Source organism: Athene cunicularia (assembly GCF_003259725.1).
Source record: "Athene cunicularia isolate RWA chromosome 3 unlocalized genomic scaffold, athCun1 chr3_part1, whole genome shotgun sequence".
In the NCBI taxonomy this organism is placed as follows: Eukaryota; Metazoa; Chordata; class Aves; order Strigiformes; family Strigidae; genus Athene; species Athene cunicularia.
Window position 1 is genome coordinate 91,865,406 of NW_020799097.1, and position 16,768 is coordinate 91,882,173.

The window sequence follows — 16,768 nt, forward strand, 5'->3', positions numbered from 1 at the left end:
CAAAAATCTTTGAGACTGGGGGGGGGGGGTGTTAATTTTTTTTTGTCTTGTCTTTTTACAACATGTTGATTAGAAGAAGCAATGTTAAACTGGCTAGAAAACCCACTAATTGTTACCTTCATGTTCAGTAAAGCCTTAATTAGGGTGAAAGAGCATGGAAAATAGATACTGAAATACAGTAGATAAAGGTAATACTGTTCCACAAGAGAAAAGCTTTCTTCATTGTGACCAAATTCTGGCATATTTAAAATATTAAGAGGATTAAATGGGTGAATTAAATCGTTCTGCTCTCACACACCATTTACATTTGAAAAGGAGGGCTATGGTAGAGTTCAGACAAGGAGACGTGTCCTAGCCTGCTTGAAGTCTCTGCAGGGACAACAGACACAAGAATGGAGCTAGTGGATTTCCTCACAAAAATTTTGCTTGCCAGATCATTTTTAGGAGAGCAGCAGAAATGCATAAACACCATTAAATTTAAGATAGCTTCATTGGCACATTTTGCTGTAAAGTGAACTAACCAAATTAAATGACTTTTTAAAATGGTTTAGTGAGTACTTGGTGTGTGTATATATATACTTCTCTTCACAATTTTGAATCTTAATTAACCTAGAACTTTTAATGCTTTCTTAAAGATGACAAATTATTATTTTTTAAAATAAAAGCAGTATGTAAATTACATGCTGTTACTGCAATGTCTCATTCTGAGGCCCATTCTGATTTTTATTTTCTGATAAAATTGTGCATGTTATCTAAGGAGCATCTTTTCTTTCTTGGTATAGCTAATTAATCTCATTTATTATCTTTTATTATATTGTTGAATGGAATTTAAATATAATATTTAGGTTACACTTACAGGTTTTGTTGGAAAAAGTACTTTAAGTTGCTGTCATGTGGCTGCTTTTCCATTTGCATCTACAGATTTCTAACAGATGAGTAGTTGAATTATGGAGTAATCTGGTGGGTTTTTTTTAAACAAAACTGCATAAGGTATTGGTACATACTTTGGACCTTTTCAAGAAACAGTGGCTGTTCTTAGGTGGATACGTATATATTCTAGTGTTCCTTACTTTTCTGATGTGACTTCTGGTTCTTTAGCTTAGATAGTATTCCAAAAATCTGTTGTTTGTGGCTGAATACAGAATAAATATTGTCTTTTACCTAAACAAGGCATGTAACCTCTGCTTCAAAACTTCAGAAATTCCTGTAGTTGTGGACTTCCTACTTCCGACTCATCCTGGAAAACTGAGCACGTGTAGGTCCTGGGGAGCTTCTGGGCATCAGAGAAGAACTGTCTATAACTTGCTATAGACAGTTCTTGTGAAAAACTGCAATGTAAAAATAACTTGTAACTTTGTCAGTAAGGTAAAAGTCTGCAAGGTAGTTGTAGCTTGGCAGTTCTGGATCCATTTCATTTGAACTTTAATTAGACAGTCATTTTGTAATAACATAGCTGTGCTTCCAACTTCTATTTTTAAAAGCAGGTGTTTTTAAAGATATTTTAGTACTAATCAGGCTTCCAGGTGGAAAGCTACAGTTTTCTGTTCTTCACCACAGGAGATCTGATGAACGCCTTTCAGTCTGCTGTCACTGAACAGGTAATGAGGATAATAGAAACTCTACTTTCTCAGCATCAGAATAGCAGGCTAAGATTTGTTTCCTTAAAGACACTATGAAAATGAGTTCAGAATAGCAGAGGAATAGCTCTGTACCTTTACTTAACTTCCAGATCTTCCTAAATGTGATAATAACAGCGTGCTCTGCTTTTGACAGGATTCAGGTGCATTGGGACTGCTTTACATTTGCATAGTGTTAGCATGTTTTGCTAACACAGTATGTTAAGAGTAAAGTCGCTCTTACTCACTTCTAGCCTAGATTTTTTTTTTCTCCCTTGTGGTTGATAGCAGAAGAGAATGACTGAAGAAAAATATAGTAGAACTATCTATGCTCAAGTGAGAAGACAATACAAATATGACCAACAATAATCTTAACTTTGTGGAATATCTTTAAGATATCATTTGCTTGGGGATATTATCAAAAAGGAGGGGGAAAAAAAAAGTTGCAGTATGTGTCCATCAATGTAAGATAAGACAGTGGCTCCCTAAAAATAAGTGATGAAAAGGCATCTATCGTGAAAATAAAATACCTTTTACAGCACTGACAGAAGTCCATCAGGCAGGGAATGCAGACAATAATAAACATGAGTTTTGAATCTTGAAGCTGGTGATGCATCATTCATGGGTATGTACAACTACCACTCACCACTGGCCAGTACTGCCTCAATCTTTAGCAAGAAAAACAGAAAGTTTGATAATCTAGCATTGCAATGAACTAGACAGACAAGCCTGTTTCTAGCAGTCTGTGACTAACACTTTTTAAAAAAAGTCATTACTTTTTTGCTAATTAATTTTGATGTGAAAACTAATCTGAAAATTCTTAAGATTAGTGCCATGTCTTCATCGTGAAGGACTGCTGCAGATTTTCAGACTGATGCAGTTACTCTCATGGCATTACAAATCAATATCCTTGTGCAGTTTTCTTGTAAAACAAGTTTGATGGGAAGTACAGACTCTGTAAATCATCTTTAAAACGGCCAGAGACCATAAGTTTGATGTTTCTGAAACTACTTTTTTGAGACTCTGTGGAGAATGGAAGATATTTGAGATTTGATCAGCGAGAATAAGAAAAAGAAGCTCTAGAACCAGAAAGTGGTAATTTTTGCATACATCATGATGAGCTACTTCAGGGTTGTCTGGAAAAGGAGAGCAAAAGTCAGGGACTAAAAAGCTCTTGATGTCAGCCGTGGCATTACTTTGTTTGAATTTATGCTAGTCACTTTGCTGTTGGCAAAATAACAGGCTACTTCAGTATTGTGTAATGTTTGTAAAGGTATTATAAGTGCTCTTTCTTTTCAGAAGGACTGAGTGAGTTCTTTTTCAAAAATATTTTTTTAAAAAACCAAGTTCTGATTGTCTAAAAGGGTTAGTATGATGAAGCAAGGTGGAAATGGCAAATCTTACAATTTGCAAGCAAAATGGCTAATAACAGAATATCCATATTAATAGATCTATGGCATTGAGTTCATCACACAGTATACTCCTAACTATATTATTTCTTTACTCATTTCTGTTCTTTCCTTAGCTCAGTTCTCTTTATACTGTTGCTTACTCCCTTCAAATGGTTTCCTGTGCATAAGTGAACAATTCCTAAATAATTCATGAAATTACATGAAAGAATGTCTGTACAGGGCCAACCAAAGCTACAACTAGCCTGCACCATGTCGCTAATAGTGGCCAAGGATGCCAGACTATAAGAAAACAGGACAAACTGTTCTCAAAAATTCTAAAAAAACTCACCAAGAAGCCCTTCCTAAACTTGAAATCAGTGTGGGCTTCTTGACTGTCATGCATCTCCAGCATGAAATTGGACAAGTGGTTTAATTTTCTTCATACACAGCTTTTCCCGATTTCTAAAGGCAGTTGGATACCCTTAGAAAAAGGTTATATGAAAATGTAGCTAACAGCACTGAAAGTGTATTTGCAAATACTGAAAAGATCACTCAACAGTAAACACAAACTTTATCTGCAGGCATGTAACATGGGACATTTTTCACTCTAAATGGTGTATAGTTTGATATAAAGCAGCTTGAAATAATCCATTTGAGCATACTACAGAAGCATAGATTTCATGTCACCAGTGCCACTGTGGTCTGTTTTGGGGCACGGATTTATTTGTCTTTGTTTTAAAAGAACTTTTGGAAATGTGCAAATTTAAATTACTGTTTCAAGCAGCATCACAAACAGAACTTGATTTGATGGTAATTTACTACAGCAGAATTAGACTCGGGACAGACTAGGCAAAGCACAGCTGTTAGTGTAAATGTCTGCAACATATAAAAGTGAGTGTTCTTCCTAAAATTACATATGAGGTATTGAAATCTTGTAATTGAAAGTCGAGCTTCTGTAAGCACACCATTTATCCTAGATGCAGCTGACATGTTCTAATACAGCCAGGGGAACTTGGAAATTAAGGAATAATCAGGAAGCCAGACCAATGTTGCAGTCAAGATTGAATTATGTTCTCAACTAGGAACTGGAAGAGATTGTAGATTGAAGTTCCAGAGTGTGTTGCAGAGGTCACAAATTAATTAAGGGAGTATGTTGATGAAGCTGAATGCATGGGTTTCATATCAGAGTGTTTGTAGTGCTAATGTGTTCTTAGTCATAGCTGAATTTGGCAGGAAAAAGGTAGGGCATGACTAGGAGCATTCTTGGGTCTTTGTGAAATCAAGCACAGGAGACTTGTTGAAGGCTTATTAATCTTTATTAAGATTCAGATTTTCAATCTTAACTGGATTTGAGTTCCTGTGGAATATTAGTGCACTTAACATGCATGTCTTCAAATTAATTTTGTAGTTAAAATCTTGAAGAAAGCACGTATCACCTTGGAACCTAGTTCAAGGAAAAAAAACCCTCAAACATTAGGCTGCAGATCAGTGTAGTCATCTCAAATACCTTCATTTTATTCCTATTTTCAGATGAGTTACCATTATTAGTTGCTTGGAATCTTAATTTAATAATATATACAGAAGCATTGGACAAGTAAGAGAAAGAAAAACGTTCCTTAAAGTTGACTTTCAGCATATCTAGTGCAGCCCATTTTTTTATTTAAATAAGCACATAAAACACCTGTGTGCGTTAATAGTGTATCAGAGATAATCCAAGGCAATAGTATGAATAGAAGTAATGGTTCCAGTGTTCTTTTGCCATATAGAAAGATATTAATTTTTCTTCTGTTTTGATCTGCACTAAATATATTTATTTTGTTGAAGTTTGTATATAGACATAAAACCATATCTGGTGTCATATCTGTCACTATGGTCCTACTATATGATTATGAGAACAAAATCTGTCCTTCAGAAGAGAAACTTCTGAAGTTGTTTGCCTCAGATATTTTAATACACAGACAATTAGGCAGCATTATAATGTTACCTTACAGCATTTTAGATGAGGAAGAACAGTGGAAAGTCAGCCAGAGTATATTACCTGTTAGATTTACTAATGCTTTTTCCTAGCAAAACCTATTTAATAGGGAAAACATTACTTCCTCCCTTTTTTTATTAGATACATTTCTGCTTCTCCAGAAAGATCAGATTTAACGTTGGAGAGTCTCTTGATAAAAGCTACCATCTAAAGTTCATGTATTGATGAACTTGCAGACTTGAATTAGAAATAACCAATGCAGTGGAAGACAGGTTTCATCTTCTGAAAGCTGGTGTACCCTATATTTGAAGTGATACACACAGGAAAAACTAATGCTCTCTTTTTCACCTCTGTTTCTGTATGCTGCTATTTCAAATCTTGCAGGTATTAGTTGTTCAGCTCTTAGCGTAAGAAGCATATAACTCTTTTTCAAACACATGGGGATTGTTTTTATTCCTTACATGTGCAGAATAGATGGAATCATTGTAAAGCAAGATGGCTGGCTTGTGGGATTTATTTTTTTTTTTTTCCCCATGCATAACTGTACTGCTAGCTGTAGTCAACAGACTCAAGTAACTATTTCATGAGGGTGATTTAGGCAATTTATATTACAGTAGTTTTTCTCTTCACGTTGGCACTCTGAATCTTTTTCCGGAGGTCTCTGCCTCTGTCCACTCACACTTGTGCACAAATCAAATGCCTGTAGTTAGACATTGTTGGCACCACGCATTTTTGTCTTTTAGGAAACTGTGCTACTGATTATTTCCACAGATTTATACAGCAGAATTTACCAAAGATGAAATGACATCAGATAGGCTTCTGCAGCTCTTTGTCTTTTTTCTCCTATTTAATTTATATAACTTTCAGGTTGATGACTTGCTGAACTGATTCATGCAAGATAGCAAGTTGATGCTACTTCACTTTTTTCTCCCTCTCCACTGAAGAAAGTAGTAGTAGTTTTGGTTTTGGAAAAAGTTCTGTAATGGTCCCGAGTCATACGGAAGATGAGCATTTCTGTTGTCTTTGTTATATGGGTTGGAAAAGGAGGATAAAGGGCAGTGGTCTTGTTGATTGTTAGAGATGGAAATGATGGATTAGTTACCAAGTTGCTTTTGTTAAATAGAAAATCATATCTGCCATAGCAGTAATTAGTCTAAAGTGGATATACATAACAAGACACTCTTCAAAGCATCTTTACAGAAAGAAGGAAGCTTGTTCCCTCCTGATGATGATTAAATAGAATTGAAATCAATGTTCAGGAATAGAAGTATTTGGAAAATACAATATAATAGAACACCTCCCTCTGGTGGTAGATGTTACATAGTTTAATTTGCTGTATCAACATACTGAACTGGAAGCTTCATGATGGTGGATGTCTGTCAGACTGCTCCTGAAGAACTAGAAGAACTTTTTTAAAAGATAATTGAATTGTATATAGAGGTTCCTGCCAGTCTAGCTCTTCTGAGTATGATGGAGAGGTTGGGTTGCTTGACCCGGTTTATTCTGCTACCCTCCCCTCTTTCTGCTGGGACTGATTGCATTTTGCAATTTTTGCTGGGCTGGAAGGATAGGCTTCTATGGGTGTTTGTGCTTTAAGGAGGTAATCAGAACAGCATATACATGAAACAGCTAACAGCTTCTAGCAGTTATCTGGCTCTTTCTGAAAATTTATTCGTCCTTTAGTTTATTCATATTTAGCTGCTTGATCTGAATTTTATGTGCCTGTCCTCAGTTTCCAAAGTAATGCCTGTAGTTACTTGTACTTGAAATACAATTAGCCACCTTAACGGGAGAAGAAATGTTGTTGTTAACTGTTTATCCTGTAGTTTATTAATACGAAGAAAAAGATTATTTCTAAGATTTTCTCTGTAAGCTTTTCAGGGTTCAATCCACAGAATGTGAGCTTCTGAAGAGGCTATATAATTGTTATTTCTAGCTCTGTTTAGGCATAACGAATGCTTGAAAGAATGCTTTCAAATGCTTCCTGAAAGCATATTTTAGTTCCTTGCTTTTCATGGCCATTGCACTTCAGAAAGTGTAACAAACTAGCTGAATGTGTGAGATTTAACATTTCTTATCCTTGTTTTCCTTTCTGTTTAGGAAACATTTTAGGATGATTTTCCTGTGGTTCTTTCACAGCATAACAAAAATTGTTGTTCCCCCCCACGTTGAACACTCAAAATATTTTTTGCTTTTTTTGGTATGTTATTAGTAGAAGAATCCACAAAACCTTGTAAATCTCTAAGGCTCTAGATGAACAGCGAAACAGCTGGGGCCTTTCTGTGAGTAGGAGTCTTAGTTCCATAAGGCTGTGACACTGTTAAAGTTGTAGAAACAAAACTCGGAACATGGAGGACTGGACACAGAAGAAATTTGTTTTCATGTGCAGGATCCCAGTGTTACCAGCATTAATGAATGTATTATTCAAGGTCAGCACACTGATCCTTTGATTTAGAGATTTATGCTTTGCTAGTGAAGACTCCCATTTAAGGGATTTCAGAACTATTAGGCCTAATGAATCATTTGCAATCCAGAGCTCTGGAAACAACACTGGCGAAAGGCATTTTTTCTCATCTCCACTAACTTGGAAGTGGTAGCTCAAGAAATTGGATCATATCAAATCACAAATCATGGATATGAGGAGTAAAAGGATCCTTTTCTTCTCATGCTTGTTTATTGCAGTTTCTCTTCCATATTAAGACATAGGCAAGACTGGTTTTTAGCCAGTTTCAGCAGCAAACCTCCAGCACTGACAGGCAGAAGGATTGCTTCATCGTCACAAGAGATGTTTTAAGTCCACATCTATTTGCTATATAAAAGTAAGTTAATTGAGGAGCAGTGTATCTGTCTTTTCCACTGGGGGGGACAGGAATGCATCATTCTGAGGAGAATAGTTTTTCCATTCCTTTTCCTTATCTATCTTCTAATGTAAAGAAACCAGAGAAGCATCTGAATATTGAATAACGGCTGTAAGAAGAAAAAAAAATAATCCACAAGCTTTAGATATGCACTCACTAGATGACTTACTTTTGTAGCTATTTAATGCTAATTTCAAATTTCGAGATGTGCTCCAGCTATTTTCTTTGGGATTTAATTGGCTAATAAGTTAATGACAACACACATTGTCATTGAATTCAACGTTTCTACTATCTTCTAGAAGAACATTTTAATAAGTAGGAATAAAAACAAATTGGTTTTATTAACTCAAAACTTCAGTATGTTTTGTTGCTCACAGAGGCCTAAGCAGTGTTTATGTACACAGTTCTTTGATATCTGTGCATATTCATATTCTTGACCCTAAAAGACTGTAAAATAAATACATATATTTCAAGTTTGCTGAAGATAACTAATGGTTGTTTAAATTGGAGTTGGGCTTCTGAACTATAGTGTTCCATAGTCAGAACTCAGTGTAATGCAGCGGTTTGCAGCAGCTGCGCCTAGTGAGAGTTTGCTGTGTTTGACCTTTTGGATTCATAAATCTAGATCAGCTTTCCTTTACTTGGGTCCTTGAACTCCTACTGTTTTTTATCGGCAGTTTGAATACTGGTCTTGTGCATTTCTGTGTGATTACAGAATAGGAAGGAGGGGATGGTAAGTGGGAGATTACAGCTACTCCCTTAAGCTACTGGACTCATTTGTAAAGTTACTAAAATGTGGAGCTTGAAGGTAAGGACACAGGTGTCAGATGAGTTTCCATTGAGCTTTCTCAATTGTGTGATTAAAACATGACCTTTTTTTTTTCTTTATACTACTGTAGATTATTGCAGTCACAAATTGCTCATATAAACTCCAACCACTGCGAAGTTTTGGCCCTACAACTGAGGACTGTCAGACTTGGAGTTTCCTTTCCACACTTTCCTCTAGCTACTGCATATGAAAGGCAGATATTTATTACAACGTGAAGCATCATATTCCAGTAGGGTTGAGAAGAGTGGGAAGAAGCTCACCTCTTACACTTCACCTCGCCATTCATTGCTTTGGTAGTAAAACCTGAATAGTGATAAAGAACTAAATTGTCCTCACAGACACACATTTCAAAGGATTGGGATGGCTGTGGGGAAGCGAGGCCAGAAAGTGAGAGTGCCTGCTCTCCCTTCTCTTCCAAAATGCTCTTCAGTCTGCCTCTGGGCTGTTCAAAGGAAACTGGGGAAAAGAGTCTGATAAATGAGTAATTCTGAGGGATGTTTTAAGAGTTTTGGTAATGGTAGTTATTAAGGTACCTTAAGTGGAGGTGAGGGAGAAGGAACTGATGAGAGGTTTGTGGGTTTGTACTAGAAAGCTTTAATTTACCATAGAGGCCTATTATCCCTTGTGAAAATCCTGATGATTTATAGTGTAGTCAAATATTTGGGAATCCTGGAACTTTAAATGTGACTATTATTGACAGCAAATGAGGCAAACGTTCACTTTAATTGGAACCACATAAATTAGACTGGAGGAATTATTTAGAAAAATAATAGCCACACATTTTGAAACTGAAGGGTTCTCTCTAGGTGTTGGAAGGGGCATGGCAAGGTGACTTAAAAATAGTTCCAGTACAAGAAAAACTAATTGAAATATTTCTTTTATTAAAACAATATTAGTTCCTATGTGCTTGGTGAATGAAGTATCCAGAATAAATATCAGTGGTAATTAAATTCTGTTTCTATCAGTTAACAGTCCTGCTTTCAAGATCTCTCATTTATTATGAAAGCATCTCACAAGTTCACTTCATTAGTTTACTTTGTATGACTCGATGCTGTTGCAAAGTGCTTGTTATGGGTTTATGGATCAGATTCTTCCAATCAAGAATGTTTCTTCCCCCTTTATGAGCATAAATTTTGAGGTGTCATCACTCTCTGAATTTAATTTGGAATGAGGCATTTCTTACTGATTTGTTTAATTTCATAAAGGGATACTGGTACTAAAAATTCTAGAGATAAAGATATGGAAGTTTAGGTGAGTGATAGTTGAGTTTTTTTGTGGATTCAAGAATCCATACAGTCTCAATCAGTTGGGTAATAAATTGTTTTGATTTTCTAGTTCCACTGTCAGATGCAGGTGCTGTATAGCTAGCCCCTTTTTAGTTTTAGGTTTTGAAGTGTAATAGAACCTTTTTGTAGTACTTTCTCATCATACATGTACTGTAATGAGTTAAAGTATGAATGCTAACCATGGACCTGAGCGGTTCTGTTACAGGAAATTTAAAGTGGATTGTTAAAATAGTAGTTTACTCTTCATAGCTTCAGTACTTTGGATCTTGTGATGACAGGCAATAATATTTATTCTTCTTTATTCTTCTATATAATCTTTATGTTGGTGAGATTTATGAAATAATGAAATTTTAGTTGAAATAATGTAAGCACGCTACTTTAAGTAACAATGGGAACTATGACACAAGGGTTTTAAAAATGTTACTTACAGGGGTTTTCAGTGACCTTGCTCCTGGTCAGTGCTGCAATAGCTACAGTAAGCAAATGTAGTATCAGGCAGAGCAAGTAGTGGTTGTTCTGTGGGGAAGCTGCTCTCAGAGGATGCTTTTGTAGATAATAATGAAGTTCCTGTTTTCATCAATTCAGGATTTTACAACTACTTTGGAGGTAGTGGGATCATGTGCTATAAAAATGGCAATTTTTCTCATGCCAGTAATGTAAGTTGTTATAAGCCTGGTGTTAGTACAGTTGCTATAGATTCTTCTACTCAGTTTTATACAAAACTGCATTTCTCTTCCTTAAAAAGATGTCTGCATATGCATTTATTAATGACCTGGATCTTAAGTTGAAGGTCATCTATAATAATGTTATGCTTGTTGTCTTTCTAACCTTTGTTTATTTATTCATGACTTTTCTGGCTAAATAATAAGCAAAATCTGGTAGTCAAATCTGGAGCTTCCAGTGTATCTTGGGAGAATATAATTTTATAGACCCAGGAGAAAGAAGGCCTATTATGGAATGTTGCCTTTAAGCAAGAGGGGGGGTGTGTGTGTGTGTGTTTTTTTTGAGAGAGAAAAACACCTTAAAACACAAAGTCATCAGACTTCCTGCAAAACAAACAACTAACAGAAACCTGATCATGTTAAACATCCCAGTAATTTTACAAATACGGCAGTCTTATTATATAACTGGATCCTAATTCCTGGATGATAAACACATGTAATTGGAGCCATGTTCTTGCTACCATGCTTGCAGATTAGTCTTTCTTATTCTTTATTTTGCACTTTTCTAGTATTTTTTTCTGCTTACTTGAAAAAATGAAAGGTATATAAAAAGCTCAGTATATACAACATGCAAATCACAGTATTATTTGAAACTCTCATTAATGTATTGCCATTTAAAAAGATGTAGCAATCATGAAGGATAACTCAGCATAGATAATGCCCTTCAGTTTTTCTTCATGAAGAAAAACCAAAAAAAAAATTACAAAGTTGTATTTATGAATAAAAACTCCAGAGTTGAATGGCTTTCCTGTACCATATGTGCTCACAATTCTAAATAAAGTTCAGTTTTATAGAAAATCATCTTTCTAATATTGTTACTGGTTTGTTAATTTTCCCTGTACTTTGTGCATAATGTAAAATTAATGAGCTTTGCTGATAGCTCATACAGGAATATACTGTGATAGGTATTTTGCACTCTCCAGTCTAATTTTCAATTAATCCACCTATTGTTGCTATTATTACTGTAGATGTATTAAGAAATAGCTTTTTATATATATATGTTAAATATTGTTACTATATTTATAAATATATCTTCGTACAGTACTTACCTCTGATTCAGTTTTATTACTTTGCTTGTGTTCTGATACAAATGCTCGTGCAAATTCTATAGTGCATTCCCCCGTGTTTATTCTGCAAGTGGGCTACTGCATCATCTTTCTGACTGTGTGTTATTTAAAACAGAAGAAAAAAAGAAAAGTCCTCCCAAGTGGAGTTTTATTGCCAGTCCATTACTTGAGCTTTAGATTGCATTCAGATACCTACTTAAAGGAAAGGTTTTAGCCATTTCACAGTATGCAAAATGTAGTTATACATGAATGACACTTGAAATGCCTTCAGTAAGCTTTTAACTAGAAAAGTCCAGTGAAGAGTTTTCAGTAAATAAAACCCTAGGACTTACAGTAGTATTCCATGGTCATATTTGAACAGTTTTTCCAGGCATGTGAAGAAAAAACCTAAAATTATTCAATAAAGTAAACATTTCACTGGAACAGTTTCAATGTCATAATATTTGTGTTACTTCTCATAGAGTACTTTCAAAACGCAATTTCTTCTAAGCATGGATATGTTTTCTTATTGCACTAGAGTAAGGTAAAAGTCTGCTGTGTATGTTGGGATACAAATGGACTAGTAGACATTTGATGTGACACTAACAAGTTAATTTAAGCTCTGTAAAAGAACAAGATGTTCTGGCATTAAAAAATATGCAGATTGCACATTTAATGCGGTGTAAGAAGCAAACATGCTTCAAATAACTTTTTTATTGGTTCACACTGCTAAGTTACGGGAGCTGTAGGACTGAAGAATAAAGAAGTGGTGGAATACTGCCTATCAACCAAAATAATTACCTTAAAGACTAATTTTCTGCTCTTAGCATGCTATTTACTCCAACACTTCTTGCAACATTCATTTATTTGAATGGACTCATTTCTTATTAATGAAAACATCAGTTATAGACCAGAGAATACAAAGTGTTTGTAACCTTGAGCCTTAAGATAAACCAAAAGGAGAGCGTAATTTAAGAACATTTGGGAGTTTCATAAATTTTATGATTTCTTATAGCAGGAGTGCAAACGAGAAGCAGCTCTAGCTTAGTATTAAAATATTTCATCTGATATGTTGACATGCTTGTCTTTTCCAGAATAAAATACTTTGACACACTGATATTGCTCATATTTGCCTTTTACCTCAAGTTTCAGCTGATTGTAATCACGGAAGCTACTTACTAGACTCTGAAGGGTTGTTGCCTGCTTAACGTTACAGAACCCTTACAGTTAAGCAAAAGTTGAGGACTCAGTATTTCCTTAGGTATTTTGTTGGATATTGATGACTAAAGTAAACTAAATACGGGAATTGAGACAGATTTTTTTTGTGTGTGTGTCACAGAATCAGGAGTGTTTTAGGTGATGGTAGAGGTTGGATGTTCTAAATATTTGTTAGTTTGATCCTGAGGTAATGGGTGAAATGAACAGATTGGGAATATGTTCCTTCTGGTTTCTTACCCTAACCTAGTAACTGTAACTGGACAAATGTACAAGAGAGCTTTAGTCCTGTGCAGAAGACATGATTTAGTGTGGCATCTCTGGCTTTATGGGTTAGAAGCTGTAAAGGTAATGGATTTTGTTTTTAATGTTAATTTTATGAATACAAGTCGACAAAAGATTGTCTTGCAGAAGAACCTTTCTTCTCAAATCTGGAAACAAATCTGGCTTCTTTTAGTCTAAACTATTTGAATTCGTTGTATATATAGAATATGAAATGTTAATATCATATCTATATATGCACATAGTCATTGTTTTGTTTACAAAGAAATCCGAAGTAGCAAAAATAACACTCTATTAACAACAAGTGCATGAGAGCTCTCCCTGAGATTTTTCTGCTCCTGCTCAGCTAGGTGAGATATTGGGTGCAAACTCAAAGCAAAAGAATTTTGGAGCTAGACGTCTGACAGTGTTGCTGCTTACTACTAGCAGCTTCTGTACCATGCAGTAATAGTTTATTGGATGTATTTCATGCATTTTATTGATAGATCTTTCCTTCTGTTATGCTACCACGCAGGAAATGTCTAAATTTCACATCTTATTTCGGTGCTGGCTCCACCTTGTAACACCAGGATATTTTGCACTTAAAAAAAAAAAAACGAACCCACAAGACACCACAACCACCAAGAAAACCCCCCAAATTTGAAGGCAGTAGAGAAAATGAGACAGTTGAGAAGAAAAAGAAAATGTTTTCTGACAGATGGAGAAAGTTTGTTTCTCCTAAACCTGTGAACTGGCTGAAGTTTCTGTAAAAAGTTGCAAAGTTGCATTTCATTAACTAGAAAAGGGGAGTGTGGATTTGGTGGGTTTTTGATCAGTCATTGTGCATTTTGGCATGGATTTTACTAGCATGGTGAAAGTCTCACTAAAACTGAAGGAAAAATTAATTTAAATAAGTGTTTTGCATGCATCTCTAGTTAAACAGAAACTTCTGGAAATGATGATTAATGTCTTGCCAACTCCCTTTCAGTTTTTTCCCCATTGAGACTTATTAGGAGAGGTCATTGTTCTGTCAATGAAATTACATTCTGAGTTTAATCAGAATGAAGCCTCCCCTTCAAAACTTGCCAGCGTCTTGCCTGTATTGTGTGTGTATTTTTGTTTTGTTTAATTTGTTAAACAGTTAAGGCTTAACTGGATTTATTCAGACACAGCTCTCCTGTAGTTGTTGCCAGCTTGTATTGTGTTTTTGGGGATATCAAGGTGATATGCAAGTTATTTGTGTTAACAAGAGCCCTGGTTAACAGAAGCCAAATGCAGTCCCCCGATACACAGAAGAAATATAATACAGTTCACCCAGTATGTCATGAGATATGTATTTGTGCATGTACATACTGGACCACAAATCATAAAGCAGTATTTCAGAAATCTGTTGGTAATTTATGTCAAATTTATCATATAAACTATGTTACTGAACAGGTCCTGTATTACTGTTGACCCTACAGTACTAAGGCAACTATTAATAACTTTCTGTAGCATAAGTAGTACAACTTCAGTTACAGTTAGTATGTCTTAGGTGCTTGCAGTCAGCAGTCTCAACACTTTCCTCAATTTCTTGTCTGCAGTGAAAAAGTGGTTAAAAAGGGGGCATGGGAGATGGTCTCAGGTTCCACTCAACTGAGCAGGCTAAGGCTTTTTTGAGTTAATTGATTTGCAGTCTGAATAAAAGTTAGTTCTGAACACGAGGTCCTGGATTCATGAAGGCAAAGAGCATTTAACTGCCATGGCGGATTTTGCTGCAGTGTGACAGCTCTGAGCTGTAAGCAAGCTTGTTGGGAAATGCTGTCACTGTGACCATTTTTGACAGCCTTTTATGCTCTCTTTGAAACTCGAGAATTTATCAATAGGTTGCAAGAGTGAATACTTTTCTAGGGAAAAAAAAACAACAAGCACCTTGGTCAATGTGCTCTTAAACTTGCAGCTTTGGGAGACACAGTGTAGCACTAGTACTTACCATACTATCATTAAAGGACTGTCAGGACTTATTATATAGACCATTTTGTTAAAAACATTCTACGTTTTTTCTGTAAATGCCTTTTGTGGATGAAACTGAGCTAGTGCAGACTGAGTAAAGTATTTGGAGCTGTCTGGTAAAAAAATTAATACACTGGCTGAGAATTTTTTTACTTGCTGAATTTTAATGTATTTCATAGTATCTATTGTTGTTCTATAACTTTATGCTTTCTTTTTTAATACATTTTATAGATTGCTCATGGTGTATAATATTGAGTGTGACTATTATTTTTGCTCTAATTCTTGAAGGTGGAGTTGCTCCCACTTCTGATACATGCATATAACATGCTTTACTTCTGTGCACTGCCTTGGATGCAATCTCATATAAAACACAATCTTTGGAGCCACCTTATATTTGCAGGCAACATTTGAGATATTTTCTTTACTGGTTATTTATAGACTGATGGTTCCCAAAATGTCTCCAACTGTGAGCTCCCCTTCTGTCAGGACCATGGCTTCAGTAGTGGTGTGAAGAGTTGGGTACCTGCTGGGGTGGTGTCTTCAGTTCTAATTGCTGCAGCTGTCTGATTGTGTTTAGTGCAGAATCCCAAGTGCTTGAAGCTTCCTTGATTGCACAAACACACTAATAATATCCAGGAGACCAACTTGGGAGAAATATTGTTGATAACTCACTGGACCTGAGTTGTTCATCTTCCTGGGTCTAGTAACTCATCCCTGACAGAATTCATCCCACTGTTTTTTCAGAGCTGTGTTGTGCAGGTGGGTGATTTCCTGTCTACCACCTCCTTCCTTCTTTTCCCTGGCTTTGAGCTTGTTCCTCTCAAAGCTGGACTTCTGGCTGACTCTTCCACAGCAGAAGTTACAGCTTAATTTCTCTGGCAAATCACTTAAATTCTAAATCAGCATTTAGGGACTGTTTGACTGTAGTGCTTCCCAGTCCCAATGAGTCATGTTGGTGATCCATCTTTCTAACACATCATCATCTGCAAATATTTATAGACTGTTCTGTTTTCCTCTCTGAAATCATAATGAGCAACTGAATACTGATTTATATATCTGTTTATGTAAGGAATAAATTCTGCCTTTCTATGTAATTTTTTTAAAAAAATAAGTATTTAGCAATACCAAGAGGTGATGCACTTCATCTTTAAGTGTCTCTTTACAAGGAAGAGGTGCCTTTGTGTTGTGAGAATAACTGGATGTTAAGCAAACCAAAATCCACTTGGCTGGGAGGAGTGTTCCCTGGGGGCATCCAGTGGTAGAACTGTGCCAGACTGAAATCCAGTGTTGTAGCTGGTAGGAATTGAGATGATGCTGTTAATCTACTCGGTATCAGGACTGTGGTTTGGGAAAAAGCCCATAAGGGAGGATTTGCACTTAAAAAGGAAAATACTATTTCCCCTCAGACCTGAATCTCCTTTGGAGACCTGAGGATGGAATCTATCACAGATATGAAATTTGGAGGAAGTTTGGAGACTTAGCATGACTTGGCACTTGCTGACCAATACGAAGGGAAAAAGAAAAGGGAGGGGCAGGGAAGGAAAACTTTGAAGCCAGATCATTTTTACACAGCTTTA

The 16,768-nt window shown here is 35.9% G+C and overlaps 1 protein-coding gene across 3 annotated transcripts in view; it reads left to right on the plus strand.

The window, feature by feature from the left end:
• Positions 1-16,768, plus strand: part of ZFAND3 (zinc finger AN1-type containing 3) — a 112,305-nt gene that overhangs the window by 41,359 nt on the left and 54,178 nt on the right. For 2 of the 3 annotated variants that reach the window (XM_026844900.1, XM_026844899.1), the window contains exon 5: positions 11,947-11,951. The exons of the other annotated variant lie outside the window; for it this stretch is intronic. In XM_026844900.1, the coding sequence (XP_026700701.1) occupies positions 11,947-11,951 (5 nt within the window). The remainder of the gene's footprint in view (positions 1-11,946; positions 11,952-16,768) is intronic. 3 annotated transcript variants of the gene reach the window in all.